Source organism: Muscardinus avellanarius (assembly GCF_963383645.1).
Source record: "Muscardinus avellanarius genome assembly, chromosome: 11".
In the NCBI taxonomy this organism is placed as follows: domain Eukaryota; kingdom Metazoa; phylum Chordata; class Mammalia; order Rodentia; family Gliridae; genus Muscardinus; species Muscardinus avellanarius.
Genome location: NC_137797.1, coordinates 79,274,169 through 79,298,100, shown reverse-complemented (window position 1 = coordinate 79,298,100; position 23,932 = coordinate 79,274,169). Strand labels below are relative to the sequence as shown.

General features: G+C 40.1%; 1 protein-coding gene across 1 annotated transcript; it reads right to left on the bottom strand.

Annotated features, from left to right (window-relative positions):
• Window positions 1-76: 76 nt before the first annotated feature.
• On the bottom strand, window positions 77-22,211 carry ZCRB1 (zinc finger CCHC-type and RNA binding motif containing 1; the record flags this gene model as incomplete). Its single annotated transcript, XM_080705113.1, is given in 8 exon segments — window positions 77-208; window positions 1,898-1,973; window positions 2,071-2,183; window positions 13,333-13,440; window positions 14,029-14,066; window positions 14,069-14,139; window positions 19,255-19,283; window positions 22,128-22,211. Coding segments are annotated over 8 exon segments (651 nt in total).
• Between the last annotated feature and the right edge of the window lie 1,721 nt (window positions 22,212-23,932).

Genomic DNA, 23,932 nt, shown 5'->3' with positions numbered 1-23,932 from the left:
TAATCTTTAGTCCTCAAATGAACTTTATAATCCAAGAATTTTTTATTTTAAGGATATTTACATAATAAATACAATTTTAATCACTAAGTTCTTCCTCATCACTGAAATATGCACTTTTCTTTATCCTTGGACGTCTTGAATCATCTGATGTTGAGGGACCCCCCAAACTAGGTTTCCATTTGTTTTGTTCTTCTTCAATTTTGGCTTGCTGTGATGTGGTTCAGAAAACAGTAAAAACAAAAAAACAAAACAAAACAAAAAACAACAAAAACAAAACAAAAACAGTGTTTTATTTCATGCTATTTATGGTGCATTAATTCAAACATGGTAAAAACACAATACCAAAGCCATCCTCCCAGTCCATGCAGGTAATAAGATATCCCTCAGAATGTTGTCTCAATCACAAAATCAGGGCCAGGCATAGTGGTGCATGCTTGTAATCTCAGTACTTGGGAGGCTGAGACAGGAGGATCGCAGGTTTGTCGTTAGCCTTAGCTACTTATAAGGCCCTCTAGAATGACTATATTAAAATTGTTTTAAACCAGATGTGGTGGCACACTCTTGTAATCCCAGCATTTGGGAGGCTGAGACCTAAGGATCACGGTTGGCTGACAGCCTCAGGTACTTAATGAGGACCTCCATAACTTAGTGAGACCCTGTTTCAGAATAAAGAATAAAAAATAGGGCAGGGGTGTAGCTTGGAGGCTGAATGCCCCTGGGTTCCATCCCCAGACAAAGGAAAAAAAATTGTTTTAATGTTTTCCTTATAATCTAAGAAGCTGGGTGTGGTGGTACATGCTTGTAATCCCAGTATCTGGGAGACTGTCCATGGCAAGTGTTAGTTACTTAATGAGGCCCTCTACAACTTAGTGAGAATAAAAAATAGGGCTGGGTGTAGCTTGGAGGTAGAATGCCCCTGGGTAGTTCAATCCCTAGTATCACCAAAAAAAAAAAAAAAAAAAAAAAAAAAAAATTCTAGAAGGAACAAATACAAATGATAACTTGGTAACTTTTATTCCCATTTATTAGAAAAACAGTTTGTCCTTCAAATTTATGAGGTAAAGGAGAAAGAAGGAGGTTGCTATGAGGAGATGGTCAATAAAGGAAATAAGGACTATAAAACTTTTATCCAAGATCACTATAGCATAGTAGCTTTTAAAAGAATAATTAAAGCTGGGTGTGGTACATGCTTGTAACCCCAGTACTTGGGAGGCCGAGACAGGAGGATTGCAAGTCTGTAGCCAGCCTCAGCTCTCAGTGAGGTCCTTTGCAACTTAGTGAGACCCTGTTTCAAAATAAAGAATAAAAAACAGGGCTGGTGGTGTAGGTTGGAGATAGAATGCCCAGTATGCCCAGTATCACAAAGAAAAGAAAACAAGAATAATTTAGCTGGGTATGGGGGTGCATGCTTGTGATCCCAGTACTTGAGAGGATGAGACAGAAGGTTCACAGATTTGAGGACAGACTTGGCAAGTACTGAGACCTTGTTCCAAAAATAAAAATGGGGCTGCTGAGGCTGTAGCCTGGAAGTAGAATGCCCCAAGTTCAATCTCCAGTCACACACACACACACACACACACACACACACACACACAGAGAGAGAGAGAGAGAGAGAGAGAGAGAGAGAGGGGGGGGGGGAGGGAGAGAGAGAGAGAAAGAAAAGAATAATTTAGAGCTGGTGTAGTGGGACATGTTTGTAATCCCAGTACTTGGGAGACTGAGACTGGAAGACCACAGGTTTGAGGACAGCTTCAGCAAGTAGTGGATGTTCATCAACCTAGTGAGACCCTGTTTCAAAATAAAAATAAAATAGGGCTGGGGTATAGCTTGGCAGTAGAATGCCCTCAGTTCAATTCCTAGCACCACTAAAAAAATAAATAAATGAACAACTTAGTACCTGGAATGCTATGGCCTGACTGAGACTGTCAAGCGCAGGGTCTTCTCCTTCATCTTCACTTTCTTCTACTTCCTCACTAATTTATTAAAGAAAAAATATCAGCATGCAATCAACCAACAGAAAAAGACAAAAGTACTGCATTAAGACATTTTTTGAAGAGGAGATATACATACATTTCTTCTTCAGGTTCAGGAATTTTCTTTTTTTTCTTTTTTTCTTTCTTCTTTGGCGGCTCACGTTCTCCAAGCACGTTTTTAGGACAGGCGTAACTTAAATGCCCACTTTCCTTTTGTTTCATGTGAAAACAATAAAAGAAAAATGCTGAATTTGTTGTTACTACCAGAAAATTACCAGGTACATTAGGACTGAAAGGTTTTGGAATTTAAAAAAGAATATTCTATAGCCAGGCGTGGTGGCGCACGTTTGTAATCTCAGTATTTGGGAGGTTGAGACCGGAGGATCACAGTTTACGGATGGCCTCAGCTATTTAGTGAGGCCCTCTGCCACTTAGTGAGACCCTGTCCTAAAATAAAGAATAAAAAATAGGGCAGAGGGTGTAGCTCGGAGGTCGAATGCCCCTGGGTTCCATCCCTAGACCCGCAAAAAAAAAAAAAAAAAAAAAAAAAGAAAAACAAATATGTATTTTCTCATATTCTGGGAATATACAAAAGAAATTAAACTCATTAAACTCATTACTTTGAAAGGAAAAGTCTAAAGAGTCTGTGCTATTATAACTTCCAACTAGCTACTTTAATAATTAGGGAAAGCTGGGTGTGGTGGTACATGCCTGTAATTGCAGTTCTTGGGAAGCTGAGACAGAAGGATGGCAGAAGTTTGAGGCCAGCCTCATCAAGTAGTGAGACTCTCAACCTAATAAGACCCTGTTTCAAAATAAAAATAAAAAATATGGCTGGAGGTATAACTTGCAGGTAGAATGCCTCTGGGTTCAATCCTAATACTACCCCCCCCCAAAAAAAAACAACATACAGAAAGGAAGTATTTTTGCAGTTTAAGAATTAAATATTTTTCCCTCAAGCATTTTTTTTTTGGGGGGGGGCCAGGCATGGTAGCACGCTTGTAGTCCCAGTACTGGAGAGGCTGAGACAGGAGGATCGCAGGTTTGTGCTCAGTGCTCACACTGAGACCCTGTTTTAAAATAAAGGATAAGGCTGAGATGGAAGGCTTGCCGGTTCAAGGACTGCCTCAGGTAGTAGTGAGACTTTCATTAACTTACTGAGACCCTGTTTCAAAATAAAGATAAAAAAATATAGGGCTGGGGGTGTAGAATGTCCCTGAGGTCAATCCTGAGTACTGAAAAAAAAATTACTTTGCTTATTTAAATATTTATTTATTTATTGTGGTACTGGACTTTGAACCCAGAGACATTCTACCTTCAAGCTACACCTGCAGCCTGATTTTATTTCTTGGAAATAAAATTTGGAAACAGTGTTTTGCTAGATTCATGAGAGTTTCATTACTTGCTGAGGCTGTCCTCTAACTTGCATTTTTCTACCTCAGCCTTCTAAGTACTGAGATCACAAGCACTGGCCACCACACCTGGCTCCCTCAAACATTTTAAATCTAAAGTTTCAAGATACAAAACAGTTTAGCTGAATATTGTGGCACACCCCTTTAATCCCAGTATTTGGGAGGCTGAGATTGGAGGAACACAGGTTCAAAGGATAGTTTCAGCAATTTAGTGAGACCCTGTTTCAAAATAAAAAATTATATAGTGCTGGGATGTAGCTCAGAGGTAGAATGCCCTATATTCAATCTCTAGGAGGACACACACACACACACACACACACACACACACACACACTCTGCTTGGGAGGTTGAGAGAGGAGGATTGCAGGTTCAAGGATAGCCTCAGCAAGTAGAGAGACTCTCAGCCACTTAGGGAGAGCACTTCAAAAATAAAAATAAAAAATTGGACTGGGAGTATAGCTGGGAGGTAGTATGCCCCTGGGTTCCAACGCCAGTAACCCCCCCCCCTCCCACACACACTGGTCACCTACACTGGATGTAAAAAATTTAACTTATTTGATAAACTGGGGTAAGGCCTGGGGATATAGCTCAGCAGTAGAGTGTTTACCTATCATGCACAAGGTCCAGAGTTTGATCCCCAGCACTGCAAGGAGAAAAAGTAAAAAATTTTGTCTCCTTTACTTGTCTTATTAACTACTTTCATTTTACCCCTTTCATGCCTAAAGACTATACCTGCACCGTCCAATTCAAGTAGCCTCTAGTCACACGTGGCTACTAAGAATGTATGTGACTTGATATGCAATATAACAGCAAGATGCACATGCACACTGGATTTTTTTTTGGGGGGGTCTAGGGATGGAACCCAGGGGCATTTGACCTCTGAGCTACACCCCCTGCCCTATTTTTTATTCTTTATTTTGAAACAAGGTCTCACTAAGTTGCGGAGGGCTGCACTAAGTAGCTGAGGCTGTCCGCAAACCGCAATCTTCTGGTCTCAGCTTCCCGAAAGCTGGGATTACAAGTGTGCGCCACCACGCCTGGCTTCACATTGGATTTTTGAAGACATATAAAAAATGAATGTAAAAAAGTTTATTTTTTTGTGGTACTGGGGATGGAATGTGGGAGCATTCTACCTCTGAGCTATCTTCCCCAACCTTATTTTATTCTTTTATATTTTGAAACAGGGTCTGAGTTGCAGAGGGCCTCACTAAATTGCTGAGGCTGGCCTCAAATTTGTTATCATTCTGTCTTGGCTTCCCAAGTACTGGGATTACAAACCTGCACCACCACACCTGGCATGAAAATCTTAATTTTAAAAACTACTGAGCTGGGACCTAGGGCATAAGCTTGCAATCCCAGTTTTGGGGAGGTTGAGACAGGAGGATCACAGATTCGACATGGCCACATAGCAATTTAGTGAGAATATGTTACGAAAAAAAGTTTTTTAGGCTGAGTGTATTGCTCAGAGGTAGAACAACCCTAGGGTTCAATCCCCAGTACCACAAAACAAACAAACACACAAGCAAACAGTATGGGCCTGCAGATAGAGCTCAGTGGTCAAGTACTTGCCTAGCATGTGTGAGGCCCTGGGTTTAATATGCAACACTACAAGTAAATAAAATTACACACATGGCTTATATTTTAGTCCTATTTGACAGAGCTGGACTAGGCTATTACTACACTATTATTCAGAAGGAACTAGACCATTCAGTTGTATAGCACAAGAACTCTGAACTACAATCTGTACATTAGCTCACTAAAATATATTCAAGAGTATTATGTTAGCCAGGTGTAGTGGCTACTGGGGAGGCTAAGTCAGGAGAACTTCAGATGTGAGACAAGCCTTAGCAATTTAGTGAGAACTTGTTTCAAAATAAAATATAAAATGAGTACCCTTAGTGATATTTTTTATATTGGGTCGGAGAGAAATTTGGAGTTTCGCAAGTTTTTAGACATTGTTTGAGGCTAGCTTGCCTCTTTAAATTTATTTTCACAACACATTTATTAAAGTTCATGTTTACAGGCCTTAATTTGTGATTGTTAAAAATAAAATGGATGGCCGGGTGTGGTGGCGCACGCTTGTAATCCCTGCGCTTGGGAGGCGGGGACAGGAGGATCACACAGGTTCGGAGCCAGCCGCGCTGGCTTAAGAGACCCTGTTTCCAAATAAAAAATAATATAAAAATAGGTCTGGGAGTGTAGCCTGGAGATAGAAGGGCTTCCAGGAACCCCAGTACCGCCAAAAAAAAAAAAAAAAAAAAAGGATGTTAATTAGCTTCCAATGAAAACAGGATTAAAGCCTGTTTTCATTTGATTCCAATATTTCTTCCAAAGTGTTCTGTTGTAAACATACCAGCCCCCTTTGATAGCCTAAAGTTAGTTTGAGTGAGTTTAAAAAAAAAAAAAAAAAAAGTCAGTGGCCGGTTAGCTCAGTTAGTGGTGCTGATAAAATAAAATATAACATGAGGCCAGGGATGTAGTTCAGAGGTAGGTCATTGCTCTGGGTTCAATCCCTAGCACCATAGAAGAGTATTATGTTAGAATGCTATGTAGAAAAAGACTGAGCCAAGATTAGAATGATAGAAAAAATAATCATGTGCCTTAGCTACATTTTACAGAGCATCAAACAGACATGTGCTTTGTATCCTTGGAACATGGTTGAGTTCAACAAGTGTTGTTTACTATTAATGAACTGTTGAGAGAATGTGTTACGAGAAACATTTCCCAATCGTTTTGGGATAATATACTAACAAGTGTTAACATATTCTGTGTGTGTGTGTGTGTGTGTGTGTGTGTGTGTATGTGTTACTGGGAATGAAACCCAGGGGCATTTTACCTCCAAATTACACCCCTAGCCCTATTTTATTTTTATTTTGAAACAGGGTCCTGCTAAGTTAATGAGAATCCCACTATTTGCTGAGGCTGCCCTCAAACTTGTGATCCTCCTGTCTCAGCCTTCCAAGTACTGGGATTATAAACCTGTGCAACCATGCCAGGCTCAAATGTTAACATATTCCATACTATAAAAAAGTTTAATAGTGAAAAAACTTTGAGAAAGACCAGAATAAATAAAAGTAAACAGACTTTAGGGGGAGAAACTAAAGATATATAAAATATATAAAATATAACAAACCTATGGATCCCTAAACCAAGATGAACAGAGTAACAGATTTATCCAGGGATTCTGGATATGTTAATAGATATGTTTTTTTGTGTGTGTGGTACTAGGGATTGAACCCAGGAGCATTTTACTTCCAAGTTATACCTCCAGCTCTATATTTCATTTTTATTTTGAAACAGGGTCATGCTAGGTTGATGAGAGTCTCACTACTTATTGAGGCTGTCCTCCAATCCAGAGTCCTCCTGTCTCAGCTTCCCAAGCTGATTACAGGCATGCACCACCATGCCTGGTTAAATAATTTAATACTTATTATGAATATGATAAGTGAGGATGTATTTTAATCTGACCCTAACTACCTCTTCTTCTTTTTTTTTAAATCTTTTGTATTTATTTAAATATTTTTGTGGTACTGGGGATTGAAACTAGCGTATTCTACATCAGAAATACACCACCCCCCCAATCCTATTTTATTTTTTTCTCTCAATACTAGGGAATAATCCCAGGGGCATTTTACCTCTGAACTATACCCTCAGCCCTATTTTTTATTCTTTATTTTGAAACAGTCTCACTAAGTTGCAGAAGGCCTAAGTAGCTAAGACTGCCCAAAAAATAAAATCGTCCTGTCTCAGCCTCCCAAATACTGGGATTACAAGTGTGTGCCACCACTCCTAGCACCTATTTTTTATTCTTTATTTTGAAACAGGGCCTCATTAAGTATCTGAGGCTGGCCCTGAACCTGTAATCCTCCTGTCTCAGTCTCCCAAGAACTGGGATTACTAGTGTGTGCCACCAAGCCTGGCCTATTTATGTATTTTTTTGGTGGTAGGAATCAAACTCAGGACCTTATTCATGTTCTTTTGTGTGTGTGGTACTAGGGATTGAACCCAGGAGAATTCTACCTCTGAGTTACATTCCTAGCCCTATTTTATTCTTTATTTTGAAACAGGGTCTCACTAAATTGTGAAGGGCCTCACTAAATTGCTGAGGCTGGCTTTTAACCTGAGATCCTCCTGGCTCAGCCTCCCAAGTACTGGGATTAAAATTAAAAGGGGGTGTCACAATGCCCAGCATCTTTATTTATTTTTGTACTAGAGGTTGAACTCAAAGGCATTCTGCCTCTGAGTTATATCTCCAGGCCTATTTTATTAATTAAATTTGGAAACAGAGAACGCCGGGTGTGGTGGCACATGCTTGTATCCCAGCATTTGGGAGGCCGAGACAGGAGGATGATGGTTCGTGGACAGCCTCAGCTACTTAGTGAGGCCCTTTGCAACTCAGTGAGACCATGTTTCAAAATAAAGAATAAAAAATAGGGCTGGGCTGTAGCTTGGAGCTATAATGCCCCTGGGTTCCATCCCTAGTATTGCAAAGAGAGAGAGAGAGAAAAAAATTGAAAACAGAAGCCGGTGTGGTGATGCATGGAGGCTAAGACAGGAGGATTGCAGGTTTGAGGACAGCTTCAGCAAGTAGTGAGACTATCATCAACCTAGTGAGGCCCTGTTTCCAAACAAGAAATCAAATCAGAGCTGGGCATGGTGGCACACACTTGTAACCCCCAGCATTCGGGAGGCTGAGACTGGAGGATTGTGGTTCGCAAAAAGCCTAAGCTATTTAGCGAGGCACTTTGCAACTCAATGAGACCCTGTTTCAAAAACAAAAAGACTAAACAATAGGGCTGGGGGTGTAGCTCAGAGAATGCCTTTGGGTTTCATCCCCAGTTTAAAAAAAAAAAAAGTAATATGATAAAATTGGGCTGGGTGTATAGCCTGAAGGTGGAATGCCCTTGGGTTCAATCCCCAGTACCATGAAAAAAAAAAAAAAAAAAAAAAAATTGGAAATGGTCTAAGTTGCTGAGGCTGGCCCTGAACCTGTGGTCCTCCTGTCTCAGCAGCCTCCCAAGTACTGAGATCACAGGTGTGTGCCACCATGCCCAGCTACCTTATGCATGTTAAGCACTCTCTTTTAAATAAAACATAGGACTGGAACACAGCTTTGAAAACATTCACTTAAAAGGGTTTAGAATCAGGAATTGACAGAATTCGTACGTATATACGTCACTGCTTGCTCCCTCTTCCTATTCACCCACCCATCTGCATCTGTATCATTTTGGTAGAGAAGGGGAAAATGGAATTGCAGAAGGAAAAACCCCTGAGCCAGTATCTCCCATGTGAGTTAGTAATTAGGACAATGTCAGTAACCCTCTCAGCTCCCTGTTCATCCCTCCCTCCAGCCTGGGATTTGAACCCAGGGACAGTCTACCTTAAGCCACACCCCTAGTCCCTTAAAAATACCTTTTTTTTTTTTTTTAAACAAGGTCTTCCTAGGCTGCTGAAAGTAGCTAAGGCTGACCTTGCATCTGTAATCCTCCTGTCTCAGCCTCCAAAATATAAGATTACGGTATATGCTCTCATGCTCCGCAGACTCAGTTTCTTTCTTTCTTTCTTTCTTTCTTTCTTTCTTTCTTTCTTTCTTTCTTTCTTTCTTTCTTTCTTTCTTTTTTTTTTGGTGGTACTGGGGTTCCTGGAAACCCTTCTACCTCCGGGCTACACTCCCAGACCTATTTTTTAACTTTTTATGTGGAAACAGGGTCTCTTAAGCCAGCAAGGCTGGCTCCAAACCAGCGCGATCCTCCTGTCTCTGCTTCCCAAGCACGGGGATTATAAGCATTTGCCACCAGACCCAGCCTCAGTTTCTTAAGTATTGTATATAGTCATTTAAGAAACTGACAGCTATGATTCCCAGACTGAATTTCTCTTGGCACTACTGTGGGTCTTATACAAAATTGTTTTTGGGTATATCTCATCTAATCACCAAAATTACACAGTAGTAGACAGAAGTAGGTGACAGTAGTAGATTATAAGGAGTATCAGGTAAGAAAATAAAGGGATATTTCAGTTACAAAACAACAGTGCTAAAAGGAAAAAAAATTTAAAACAGAGGGTATGGTAGTGCTCTCTCTCTCTCTCTCTCTTTTTTTTCTTTATTTTGAAACAGGGTCTCACTGAGTTGCAAAGGGCCTCAGTAAGTAGCTGAGGCTGTCTGTGAAGCATGATGCTCCTGACTGACTCAGCCTTCCAAATGCTGGGATTACAAGCATGCATACTATGCCTGTTTTCTTTTTTTTTTTTTTTTTTGGTGGTACTAGAGATTGAACCTAGGGTTGGTCTACCTCTGAGCCATACCCCCTGCCATATTTTATTTATTTATTTTGGTGGTACTGGGGATGGAACCCTTCTACCTCTGGGCTATACTCCCAGACCTATTTTATATTTTATTTGGAAACAGGGTCTCTTAAACCAGCAAGGATGGCTTCGAACCTGTGCGATCCTCCTGTCTCTGCCTCCCAAAGAGTGGGGATTACAAGCGTGCGCCACCATGCCCGGCTTTTTATTTGGAAACAAGTTCTTCCTAGGTTGCTGAGGCTAGCCTCAAACCTGTGATTCTTTTGTCTCAGCCTCTAAAATATTGGGATTACAGGTGTGCGCTACTGTGCTGGCTAGGCTGGAGTATCTCTTGTGTCTGAGAGTTCAAGACCAGCCTGGGAAACATAGTGAAATTCTGTCTCAACAACAAAATTCAAAATATAGTAGCACATATAGGATGGGTCATATAATAATGTTGGTAGTGAACTTTTTATTATAAAAGCAGTTATAAAATTTTATAAAAACAGGTAATATCCCATTAATAAAATTTTATAAACATTTTTCATATTTTTGTTGGCCATTTTGTATTTCTTCCTTTGAGAAGTGCATGTTTAGTTCATTTGCCCATTTATTAATTGGGTTATTTATTTTTCTCTTGGTAAGTTTTTTTATTTTTTGGGGGGGAGGAGGGAAACTAGGGAATGAAACTGGGAACATTCTACCTCTGAGGTGCACTGCCAGTCCTTTTTATATTTTATTTTGAATCAAAGCTTTCCTAAGTTGCTGAGGCTGGCGTTAGACTTGCAATCCTCCTATCTCAGCCTCCCAAGTACTGGGATTAGAGGCACGTGCTGCCATGCTTGCCATTTCAGGTTCTTTATATATTCTGGATATCAATCCTGGGTCAGAAGAGTAGCTGGGAATGATTTTTTTTCCCATTAAGTAGGCTTTCTCTTTACAATTTTCTTTGTTATATAAAAGCCTTCTAATTTGATGCATTCCATTTATTAATTCTTGGTATTATTTCCTGTTTTTTAGGAAATAGGACACTAAGGAAGTTGTTACCTGTGTCTATATGTTGGAATGTTGACTCTTTTTCTTCCAGCATTTGCAAGGTTTCTGGTCTAATTACTGGGTCTCTGATCCATTTTGAGTTGATTTTTGTGAGAGATAAGGATCTAATTTCATTTTTCTACAGGTGGATATCTAGTTTTCCCAGCACCATCTGTAGGAAAGGCTGTCTTTGCCTAATGTGGTGGCATATACCTGTAATACCAGCATGGTACTGTCATAAAAACAGATGCATAGACTAAAGGAATAGAAGACTCAGAAAGCCAGGCGTGGTGGCACATGCATCTGTTTTTATGACAGTACCACACTGTTTTTATTACTATATCTCTGTAGTATAATTTGAAATCACATATTGTGATGCTTCCAGCATTGTTCTTATTGTTCTGAATTGTTCTTATTGTTCTGGCTATTCTGGGTCTTCCATTCTTTCACATAAATTTTAGAACTGTTTTTTTTCTACTTCTTTAAGAATGTCATTGATATTTTGATTGTAGTTATACTGCATTTGTAGATTGTTCTTGGTAATATGGCTATTTTAACAATATTAACTGTCTATGAACACGGGAGGTCTTTCATCTTCTAGTGTCTTCAATATGTTTCTTCAGTGTTCTAGTCTAGGATCGCACAGATTTGAAGCCAGCCTCAGTTATTTAGTGAGGCTCTCAGCAACTTGGTGAGACCCTGTTTCCAAATAAAATATAAAATAAGTCGGTAGAAAGCCCAAGTACCACCAAAAAAATAAAATAAAATAAAATAAATAAATAAATAAAATAAAATCATTTACAGGAAAATGGAAGGAACTTGAGAGCATTGTTAAGTAAAATAAGCCAGACTTACAAAGTCAAGGGCAATATGTTTTCTCTCATATGTGGAAGCTAGAAGAAAGGAAAGCCGGGCTTGGTGGTTCATGCTTGTAATCCCAGTACTTGAGAGGCTAGAAAAGGAGGATCACATGTTTGAAGCCAGCCTCAGCAATTTAGTGAGACCCTGTTTCCAAATAAAAAAGGTCTGGGGAGGTGTAGCTCAGAGGTAGAAAGAAAAAAGAAAGAGAGAGAGAGAGAGAGAGAGGCGGGGGGGGGGAGAGGGATAACTCTCATGCAAACAGAAAAAAGACCAGCAGAGTGGAGAAAGGGTACCAAAGGGAGGGAGGAACAGAGGGAAAAAAGGAGGTTCTAGAGAATGAAATTGATCAAATGAGCCAATTATGTTATATACATGTGCAAGTATGTCACAATGAATTCTACTACTTTGTATCATTATAATGCATTAACAAAAATTAATTAAAAATTTACAATTTCCTAAGTTCTTCCAAGATACTGAGATAAATAATTTAATGCTTTCTATAAACCAATTTCAAAGATTCAGAAACTGAAGAAAACATCACTCTATATTACCCAAACAAGATTATCCAAGGTTATCTTATTTTGTGTTACTGAGGATTGAACTCAAGGGTATTCTACCTCCAACCTATACCCATAATGCTTTTTGTGTGTGTGTGTGTGGTACTGGGGATGGAACCCAGGGGCACTGTACTTCCGAGCTACACCCCCAGCCCTATTTTTCAGTCTTTTTATTTTTGAAACAGGGTCTCACTGAGTTGTGAAGGGCCTCACTATGTAGTTGAGGCTGTCCATGAACCGTGATCCTCATCTCAGCCTCCCAAATGCTGGGATTACAAGCGTGTGTCACCATGCCCAGCTCCTATGATGCTTTTTATTTTTTGTTTTGAAACAGGGTTTCACTATGTTTCTGACAGTCACACTAAGTTGCAGAAGCTGTTCTTGAACCTGAGATCCTCTTGTCTCAGCCTAAGTACTGGAATTAGAAGTATATACCACCATACCTGGCTTACTTAGATGAGTCTACAGTTTCTAAGTAAAACAACTGTTTTTGGTAGTGGGGATAAAACCTAGGATATTCTATCTATGAGCTACACCCCCAGCCCTATTTTATTCTTTATTTTGTGGTACTGGGGATTGAATCCAGGGGCATTTTACTTATGAGCTATGCCCCACCCCTATTTTATTATTGTTTTGAAATAGGGTCTCACTACTTACTGGGGCTGTCCTTGAATCTGTGATTGCTCTGTCTTAGCCTCCCAAGTACTAGGATTACAAGTGTACATCTCCATATCTGGCCTTACTTTTACTTTGAAACAGGGTCTTGCTAAGTTGCTGAGGGCCTCCCTGTGTTGCCAACACTGGTCCTAAACCTGTGATCCTCCTGTCTCAGCCCCCCAAGTACTTGGATTACAGGCACTTTCCACCACACCCAGCTCTAAAACAAGTTTTAAAACCTGGTTTTAGCCACTCAGAAGTTTTGGTGAGCACCAATAAAAAAGGATTAAGTACTGCCGGGCGTGGTGGTGCACGCTTGAGATCCCCGCGCTTGGGAGGCGGAGATAAGAGGATCGCACAGGTTCGAAGCCAGCCGCGCTGGCTTAAGAGACCCTGTTTCCAAATACAAAGTATAAAATAGGTCTGGGAGTGTAGCCCGGAAGTAGAAGGGCTTCCAGGAACCCCGGTACCACCAAAAAAAAAAAAAAAAAAGGATTAAGTAGAAAGACTTAGAGTAAGCGGTGGAAGATTTCATGAAGTTTTAGGTGTACTCACCCCACATTCATAACACTTAGATTTGTCAAAGTAGTTTCGCCTTCGGATGAACTCAGCTGCTCTTCCATTGTCAATAGCAATGCTTGCCTTTATCACTCTACCAAATAACTACACCAGAGAAAAATGTAAATAAAGAAGGATGTATTCACTGAAACATGAATCTAGTAACTAGTTATTTGATCTCATTTCCTCAGATCTTCAATTCTATTTTATTTTTTGGTTTCTTTTATCAAATGCCCCACTTGCATGTAATAACGGCTCACCTGTCATAATTTTCTTAGATTTTGCCAATGTTTGGGAAACACAGTACAACTTTTGACATCTCTTTTCTTCAAAAGTTAAATACTGATATTCATAAGAGCTGGGCGTGGCGGCGCACGCTTGTAATCCCAGCACTTGGGAGGCTGACAGGAGGATCGCACAGGTTCGAAGCAGCCTCAGGTACTTAGTGAGGTTCTCAGCAACTTAGTGAGACCCTGTTTCCAAATAAAGTGTAAAATAGGTCTAAGAGGACAGCCCAGAGGTAGAAAAGCCCCTGGGTTCCACCCCCAGTAACACACACACACACACACACACACACACACACACACACATTGATATTCATTAGACTTGACCATCTTCTGTATCCCCACTTTTTGGCCTTAATGAACACATAGGCTTTTGGGTTAAAAACTTTAATGATAATGAATGGCTTACCTGTTTGTTGTTTATTGCTCTAGTGCAATTCTGTGCAGATCTTTATCCAAATATAAAATAAATGCAACTCCTTTACTCTTCCTTGTATCTTTGTCTTTCATTATAGTAACCCTTAAAGCATAAAGAAAGAGCCAGTTTACAATGAGGCAGTGAAGAATAAAACAGATACTATGTACATGGAAAACTTAAGCTATAAAAACAGGGTTAAATAAAAACAATTCACAAAGATAAATTAATGCATTTTAAAAACCAGTTGTCTCTTCAAAGTCATGGGCTATCAAGAAGAATCAAAAGGAGAAAGTGCTATTGACTTAATACAAGTGAGCACAGCTATGATTAGGTGTTAATCAGAAGTTGAAGGGTGAAATAAAAATGGACTTATTTTTTTTCTTTTTTTTTTTTTTTTGGTGGTACTGGGGTTCCTGGAAGCCCTTCTATCTCCGGGCTACACTCCCAGACCTATTTTTACATTTTTATTTGGAAACAGGGTCTCCTAAGCCAGCGCGCGCGGCTGGCTTCGAACCTGCGCGATCCTCCTGTCTCTGCCTCCCAAGCGCAGGGATTACAAGCGCGCGCCACCACGCCCGGTTTTTTTTTCTTTTTTTGTAGTACTGGAGTTTGAATCCAGGGGCATTCTACCTCTGAGCTCCACCCCCAACCTGATCTCTTATTCTTATTTTGAAATAGGGTCTCACCTAATTGCAGAGGGCTTCATAAGTTGAGGCTGGCCCCAATCCTGCCATCCTCCTATCTTAAGTCTCCCAAGTATTGGGATTACAGTGTGTGCCAGCGTGCCTGGCTAACAGTGGATTTTTTTTTTTTTTTTTTTTGCAGGGCTGGGGATGGAACCCAGGGGCATTCGATCTCCAAGCTACACCCTAGTCCTATTTTTTATTCTTTATTTTGAAACGGTCTCGCTAAGTTGCGGAGGGCCTCACTAAGTAGCTGAGGCTGTCCGCAAACCACAATCCTCTAGTCTCAGCCTCCTGAATGCTGGGATTATAAGTGTGTGTCACTACGCCTGGCTTAATAATGGATTCTTGAAGAGTAAGTTTCTTCTCTTTACAAACTCCCTCATCCTGCAGACAAGAACAAACAAAAAACAAACTAAAAATTGTAGCATTCTCTTCCAGACTTATTTTTCTAAAGGGTTTAGAATTGTAATTCTTAATATTCGTGTGTGTGTGTGTGTGTGTGTGTGTGTGTGTATGTGTGTGTGTTGTGTCACTGGGGATCGAATCCAGGGACGTTTTATCATCAAGCTATACCTCCATTTTGTTTTTATTTTGAAACAGGGTCTTGCTAGGTTGAGTCTCACTACTTGCTGAGGCTGTCCTTGAACCTGCAATCTTCCAGTCTCAGCCTCCCATGTACTGGGATTACAAGCATGTACCACCATGCCCAGCAGAATTTAAAAAAATTTTAGGCCAGGGATGGTGGCACACACTTGTAATTCCAGTACGTGGGAGGCTAAGACAGGAGGAATACAGGTCTGAGGCCAACCTCAGCAACTTAGACCCTGTTTCCAAACAAAAAATAAAAAAGGCTGGAGTATAGCTGAGGTCCAACACCCCTGGGTTCAATCCCTATTACTCCTTACAACGACAAAAAAACAACAACAAAAAAAAACCATCGCCCGATGTACTCTGGTGACAGAGACAGTTATGAGAGCTTAAAACTTGCTCTCTATCCTGTCCCATAAGCATCTCTAGTCCTAGAAGTCCTTGTGAACCAGGTGTCATTCAATATAGTTTAAGAACCATGTTCAATGTGGCTCTGTGAAGAAATGCCTGATTCCAAGGCAAGAGCAAGGTAGGTAGCAGATGAGTTTGGAACTTTTTCTTTTTTTTTGGTACTGGGGATTAAACCCAGGAGCATTCTACCTCAAAGCTACAACTGAGCCCTATCTTATTTTTATTTTCAAACTGTCTATCTAGGTTGATAAAAGTCTCACTACTTGCTATGGCTATCTCTGAACCTTCAATCCTCTTCTCTCGGCCTGCAAGTAACTGAGATTACAGGTATGTGCCACCATACCCAGCCTGGAACATCTTTTGCCATAAACTAAGGTAGTATTTAAAAATAAAAGAGAGAGGAAACAAAATGTTGGATCATGGCACAAGAATATAGAATCCAGCAGGAAGGAGCTCCCACCAGCCAAATCTAGGGCAATTTGAGTACCAAAATAATTAATGAATTATAAAACATAAAAAATTAGGAGTTAATTTTATATCATTAACAGAGAAGTGAGAAGAATTCTTGTTTACAGCAGACTGCCAAGGGTCAACTAGTGGATGTAGATGGAGTAATGAAGTTGGAAAATCACGATTTTACAGCAATCATGATACATATTGAATCAGACAAGAACCATCAATATGTTAAAACTTAGATAAATTTTTTTGTGTGTGTATGTGGTGCTGGGGATGGAATCCATTCTACCTTTGAGCTACATTCCCGGCCCTATTTTATTATTTTATTTGGAAACAGGGTTTCACTTCGTTGTGGAGGGACTCACTAAATTGCTGAGGCTGACCGTGAACCTGCAATCTTCCTGTTTTAGCCTCCCAAATACTGGGATTACAAATGTGACTACCATACCCAGCTTACATGATATTTTTATGTGGAGCAGGATATTTATATTGTTTAAGAGTGTTTTTCATGGAATGCTCATTAATTGCAAGGGGAAAAAAACCAATGGAGAAAACTAGACACCTTGTCTGGGTCAACAAAAAGTGTCACTTGTGAGGGACAGATGGACATTATATGCCTCCATGCATTACTCTATAAAGGTCACATCAGATGATGTTTACACAGTATACTAGCTGAGAAAATGACACAAATCTAATCATGAAGCAAACCAAAAAAAGGAAGAGAGAAAGAGATGGGGGTGGAAAAAGGAGAGCAGCTATCTTTTTTAAAAATGTTCTAAAGGAGGCTATCAGAGACAATACTAACTCTAGACTGGATTCCATACTAGAGACGGAAAAATGTTACCTAGGCCATTAGGTCAACTAACAAAACTAGAACATTGATAAAATTAGCAGTATAAATTTAAGCTGGGTGTAATGGCACATGCCCATAATCCCAGTACTTGGGAGGCAGAGATAGTAGGATCACAAGTTCAAAGCCAGCCTCAGCAACTTAAAAGACACCCTGTTTCCAAAAAAATAAAAAAATAAAATGAAATTGGGCTGGGAGTGTAGTTCAGAGGTACAATCCCCTGGGTTCAACCCCTGGCCCCACAAAACAAACAAACAAACAAACACAAACCCTGTGTGTACAAATTGACACACCAAAAGAGAATGCAAAAAAAAAAAAAAAAAAAAGCAAATGGGGAAAATGCTAACAATACTAAAACTGGATGATTTTTAAAACTTTTTTTCAGTACTGGGGATTGAACCCAGGGGCATCCTACCTACATGATACACGCTCAACTCTATTTTCCATTCTTTTTTTTTTTTTTTTTTTTTGTGGTACTGGGGATGGAACCTAGGGGCATTCTACCTCCAAGCTACATCTCCAGCCCTGTTTTTTATTCTTTTTTTTTGCGGTCTGGGGATGGAACCCAGGGGCATTTGACTTCTGAACTACACCCCCTGCCCTATTTTTTATTCTTTATTTTGAAACAGGGTCTCACCGAGTTGCAAAGGGCCTCACTAAGTAGCTGAGTTTGTCTGCGAACTGTGATCCTCCTGTCTCAGCCTCCCAAATACTGGGATTACAAGTGTGTGCCACCACGCCTTGTTTTATTCTTTATCTTGAAACAGGGTCTCACTAAGTTGTTGAAGGCCTCACTACGTAGCTGAGACTGGCTGTGAACTTGAGACCCATTGTCTCAGCCTCCCAAGTACTGGAGTGTGCCACCATGCCCGGTTATATATATATTTTTTCTTTATTATAAGGAGAAAGGCTTATTTTGGCTTACTGGATAAAGGGTACTTTGATGTTTCTTGTACTAGTTTTGCAGTTTTATAAACTTGAAATTATTTCCAAATAGTAAAAAGAGACAACGATCAAGACAAAGCTTAATAGTTTTCTAAAACCTGAATTTCAGAAAAATGCACAAGATGGCACACATGAATATATTGACATTTTATTTTACATTACATTTTACATAGTAGCATTAAAATTTTTTTTTAATGAACTTGGGGATTGAACCCAGGGGCGTTCTACTTCTGAGCTATACTCCCAGTCCATTATCTTTTTTGTTTTAGAATAGGGTCTTGCTAGGTTGCTGAGAGTATCACTATTTACTGAGACTGTTCTTGAACCTGTGATCCTCCCAAGTACGGGGATTACAAACATGTGCCACCATGTCGGCCGTCTGTCTGCCTGCCTCTCTCTCTCTCTCTCTCTCTCTCTCTCTCTCTCTCTCTCTCTCTCTCTCTCTCTTTCTCTCTCTCTCTCTTTATTCCTCTCTCTCTATTGAACCTAGGAGCATTGTACCTCTGAGCTATAACCCTAGCATTTTTTTTCTAGTTTATTTTGAGACACTGTCTTGCTAAATTGCCCAGGCTAACCAGGAACTTCCAATCTTCCTGCCTCAGCCTCCCAAGTCCCTAGGATGCACGATGGTGTCTGGATTTAATTTTTTTTTCTTTTTCTTTTTTTGCAGTAATGGGGATTTTACCCCTAGTAAAAAGGGGATATTACCCCTAGTAATACCTAGGGGTATTCTACCTCAAAGCTATACCCCTCCAGTCCAATTTTATTCTTTATTTTGAAACAAGGTCTCTCTAAGAAGGTGAGGCTGGCCCCAAACCTGTGATCTGCCTGTCTCAGCCTCCCAAGTACTGGGATTACAAATGTATGCCATCATGCCTGGCTTTTTTCCTTTTTATTTATTTATTTTTTGTGGTACTGGGGATTGAACTCAGGGGCATTCTACCTCTGAACTACCCTCCCCCAACTGTATTTTTAGTTTTGAAACTGTGTCCTGCTAGACAAGTATCCCTACTTGATGAGGCTGACCTCGAACCTGTGATCCTCCTGTCTCAGTATCCCAAGTATGATGATTAGTTTATGTGTCATCCTGCCTGGCTATTGAGGCCATTTATGATATAATATCAAGTTAAAAGAGAAAACAAAATTGCATGTATAGAATAGGACCTTAAAAACTGTCTATATGTTTATGTAAATAGAAAAACAATTGAATATATGTAAAAATTGTGAAATGAACTTTATAAAATTTTCTTTGTTATATAAAGTATCTTGTAATATACTTACTTCACAACTTTGCCATACTTGGAAAATATCTGAAATAAAAGATCACATAATAATTTATATTTTAAAATCATAAAACATTAACATTTTAGATATTATATACTGACCAAATTCTGTATTATAGTTTATGAAAAAATTAGTTATAATTTATGAAAAATTCTGTGTTATAGTTTATGTTAATTCTATAAAACAAACTCTACAAGAAATAGTTTCTAGGCAACTAGGGCAATATTCCTTGTGTGTATGTGTGTTACTGGGGATTAAATCCAGGGACAGTCTACCTTTGAGCTATATTCCCAGACTTATTTTATTCTGAAATGGGCTCCCACTAAGTTGCTGTAGGTCTTGCTAAATTGTGGAGGCTAGTCCTGTGATCCTCCTGTCTCAGCATCTCAAGTACTGGGATTATAGGAGTGTACCAACATTCTTAGCTACAATATTCTTTTGTTTCCTTTTTTTTTTTTTTTTTTTTTTTTTTTTTTTGCATTGGTGTTGCAACCCCAGGGCATTCTACCTTGGAACTACATCCTGGGCCCTTTTTCTTATTATGATTTTTTTTCCTTCCTTTTGGTGCTGGGGATAGAATCCATGAGCATTCTACCTCCAAGGTACACCCCCCAGTCCTATTTTATTTTTTATTTGAAAACAGGGTCTCACTAAGTTGCTGTGAGTCTCACTAAGTTGCTCAGGCTGCCTTTGAACCTGTGATGCTCTGTCTCAGCCGCCCAAGTACTGGGATTACAGGTGTGTGCCACCATGACTACCAGGTTAGGACAATATACGTTTTTGTTGTTCTGGGGATTAAACCCAGTGGGATTCTGCCTCTGAGGTACACCCCTAGGCCTATCTTATTTTTCAGGTACTGGGAAATGAACCCAGAAGTACTGGACTTCCCAGCTACACTCCAGCCTTATTTTTATCTTATTTTTTTGCGGGTCTGAGGATGGAACCCGGGGGCATTCGACCTCAGAGCTATACCCCCTGCCCTATTTTCTTTTATTTTGAAACCAGGTCTCACTGAGTTGCAGACGGCCTCACTAAATAGCTGAGGCTGTCCGCGAACTGTGATTCTCTGGTCTCAGCCTCCCAAATGCCGGGATTACAAGTGTGCGCCACCACACCCGGCTCAGCCTTATTTTTATTTTGAAACAGGGTCTTCCTAGGTTGATGAGAACCTCATTATTTGTTGAGGTTATCCTCAAATCTGTGATTCTCCTGTCTCAGCCTCCCAAATACTGGGATTACAAGCATGCACCACAACACCCAGCTATATTTTTTATTTTGAAACAGAGTCCCACCAAGTTGCAGATAGGCATGTGCCACCATATAGTTTTGGACACTATTCTTATTGTTATTGGAGTCACATTTATCCTTTCAGTTACTACATTTCTTTTTCTTCTTTTTTTTTTTTGGTACTTGTGATTGAACCATGGTGCATTTTATTTCTGAGCTATACTCCCACTCTATTTTATTTTTTATTTAGAATCAGGGTTTTACTAAGTTGCTGAGAGACTTACAAAGTTGCTAAGGGTGGCTTTGAAGCTGTGATTCTCCTGTCTCAGCTTGACAAGTATTGGGACCATATACACCAATATGTCCAGCCTTTTTATTTTTCATTTTGAAGCAGTATCTTGCTAAATTGCTGAGGCTGGTCTTGAATGTGCAAAGTACTAAGATTACAGGTGTATGCTACCATACTTGGCCTTAGTTCCTATATTTCTGACAATGAAATAGATACCCAGAAAAAGCAAAACAAAAACAAAGCAAAACAAACAAAAACCCACCACTGTAGCTGGGCAAGGTAGCACATGCCTGTAAGCTGCTTAGGAGACAGGAAGATAAAAAGTTCAAGGTCAACCTTAACAACTTAGCAAAACTTTTTTTTGGTATTGGGGACTGAACCCAGAGGTGATCTACCTTGGGGCACACCCCCCATGTCCCTACCCCCATTTTTGGTACTGTGGATTAAACACGAGGACATTTTACTTCTGAGCCACACCCCCTCAGCCCATTTTGTTTTTTATTTTGAAATAGAGTCTCATTAAATTGTTGAGGCTGGCCTAGAACCTGTGATCCTCCCATCTCAGCCTCTCAAGTATTGGGATTACAGGTATGTGGCACCACCTTGGAAGGGTTCTATAATTAGCTGTATAATCCAGTTGTATAATCCAATGTTGCAACACTGGATCAAGGGCCAGTAGGGTTTTCTGTATAGCCCTTTTTTTTTTTCAGTACTGGGGATGGAACCCAGGGGCATTCTACCTCCAAGCTAACCCCCAGCCCTATTTTTTATTCTTTATTTTGAAACAGGGTCTCACTGAGTTGCAAAGGGTCTCACAAAGTAGTAGCTGAGGCTGTCCTTGAACCGTGATCCTCCTGTTTCAGCCTCCTGAATGCTGGGATTACAAGCATGTGAGCCACCACTCCAGGCTTCTCTATAACACTTTTTTTTTTTTTTTTTTTTTGTGGTACTGGGGATGGAACCCAAGGGCACTCTATGTAGGAGCTACACCCCCCCAGCCCTATTTTTTTATTCTTTATTTTTAAACAGTGTCTCACTGAATTGCAAAGGGCCTCACTGAGTAGCTTGAGGCTGTCTTCAAACCTGGATCCTCCTGTCTCAGCCTCCCAAATGCTGGGATTACAAGCATGTGCCACCATGCCTGGCTTCTATAAAACACTTTCTAATGGCGTATTATTTCATTCAGAGTGAAAGCTAGAGTATTTACCATAATTGGTATACATCCTATATAGTGTCCCTAGAGTGGGATTACTTATGGTTACAAGAATTTTTCCTGGGAGAAATATTTGCTTAAGTTTCATCTGCATTTCAAATAGAGAATTCAGTAGATAAATGTATTAATATTAAAACTTACCCGGTATAAGTCATTGTTTGTCAGGGAGAAGGGCAAGTTGGATACATATACTGTGCTCTTACTTGGAGCTAAGCCACCACTCATTTCTAAAAAAAACAAACAAAATACAAAAAACAAAAAACCAACCAACCATAAGCAAAACCAAGTGTTGGCAACTAATGATCTAATTACATGCCTTTCTTACATTTTAAGAAGAGTAAGGAGTTTACTTGAGCTAACTAAGAAATTCCTTTTCTCCAGCTACCACTTAAGAGTTTTTATGGTCCTTCTTTCAAGTAGGTTCTTTAACCTTTCAGTGCTGGACTGTGTGTATATGAAGAGGGCTTTTTTTTTTTTTTTTTTTTAAAGATGAAGGCAGAAACCTTCAAATTACTTTTAACATCCCATTAAGCTAACAGCAAGAAATTGCTTTCAGATACATAGGATACCTTGCCCACCCACCTCAGAAAGAGACTAATAGCTCAGAGGAAACTTTTGCCACTGATTTTTGCTAATACTTTGGTATTTTCTTTGGTTGTATTAATGTTTTCTTTTTTTAAAAATTTGGTGGTACCATGGATTGAATCCAGGGCTTTTTACTTCTGAGCCATACCCTCAGCCCTTTTTATTTTTTAATTGTAAAATAGGGTCTGGCTATGTTGCTGAGGTTGGTCTTGAACCTGTAATCCTACTGTCTCAGTCTCCTAAGTACCGGGATTACAGGTGTGTACACCATGCCAACCTTGCTTAATATTTTCTTTGGAGTGATGTTAAAACGTTAGCCTCATATTTTGACAATGTAAAGTCCTTTCAAGTGCTTAATTTTGTGCATTATTGTCAAATTATGCAATGATGCATTTTATGAATGGTTTCAGAACCTTGAAGAGATATTGACCTGTGTATGTAAATACATGTATATATACATCAATAAATATTTACATATATAATATATAATTTTCACACCTTATTTTACAAACTCAGAAAATTATATCGGAATTAAGCCATATTAAATAAAAAATCGTGTGGTGCTAAGGTCTCACACAAGTTCAAATTTTGTATGTAAAATGCATGTGTAGCATTTGAGATAGGAGTACAAACTTTCTTGACTAGCAAAATATAGACTCTAAAGTATGCCAATTCCAATTCACTAAGTAATGGAACAACTGCTGGATGCGAGGTGTTTGGGGGGAATTATTAGAAAACTTCTGGAAGTGAACACCTAGAAGGCACTTTTCCAGTTTCTTATTTGAGTCTATTTACACGTTAGGTGTTCTGGTGAGAAACGCGAAGTCTGTTATCTTGGACTAGAAAAGGTAAAGTGAAGCCCGACGTGCTGCAATCCCAGGACTTGGGGGATTTAGAGTGGAGGGTTGCAGGTTCACAGCCGGCCTCTGCAACTTAGTGAGACCCTGTTTCAAAAAAATAATACACTGCTGGGGGTGAAGCTATTATAGGATGGGGTAGAACATCCCTGGGTTCTCTCCCGAGTCAGTACCACCAAAAAAGAATGAATAAATGAGTGAAAAGGTGGAGGAAAGGAAGGAAGGAAGGGTGGGTGGGTGGCTGACGGAGGGGCAAGTCCTCGGGCTGCGGGGTCGGGGGAAGGCCGCAGGCGAGGAGGCGTTTACCTTCGTGGGGAGGGCCCGGGAGCACGAGGAGTGCTGGCCCTCGCCTCTGCGGGGGCTCAACGCTGACTCTTCTTCGCCCCTCGCGGCGGCCTGGGCATCACCAGCCTCAGCGATCCAGCGCAGGGGCCAGGAAGGCGGCAGCCAAAGCGCCTCTGGCCCGCGGGAGGCCGGCCCCGCCGAGGGCCCGGGGCGGCGCGC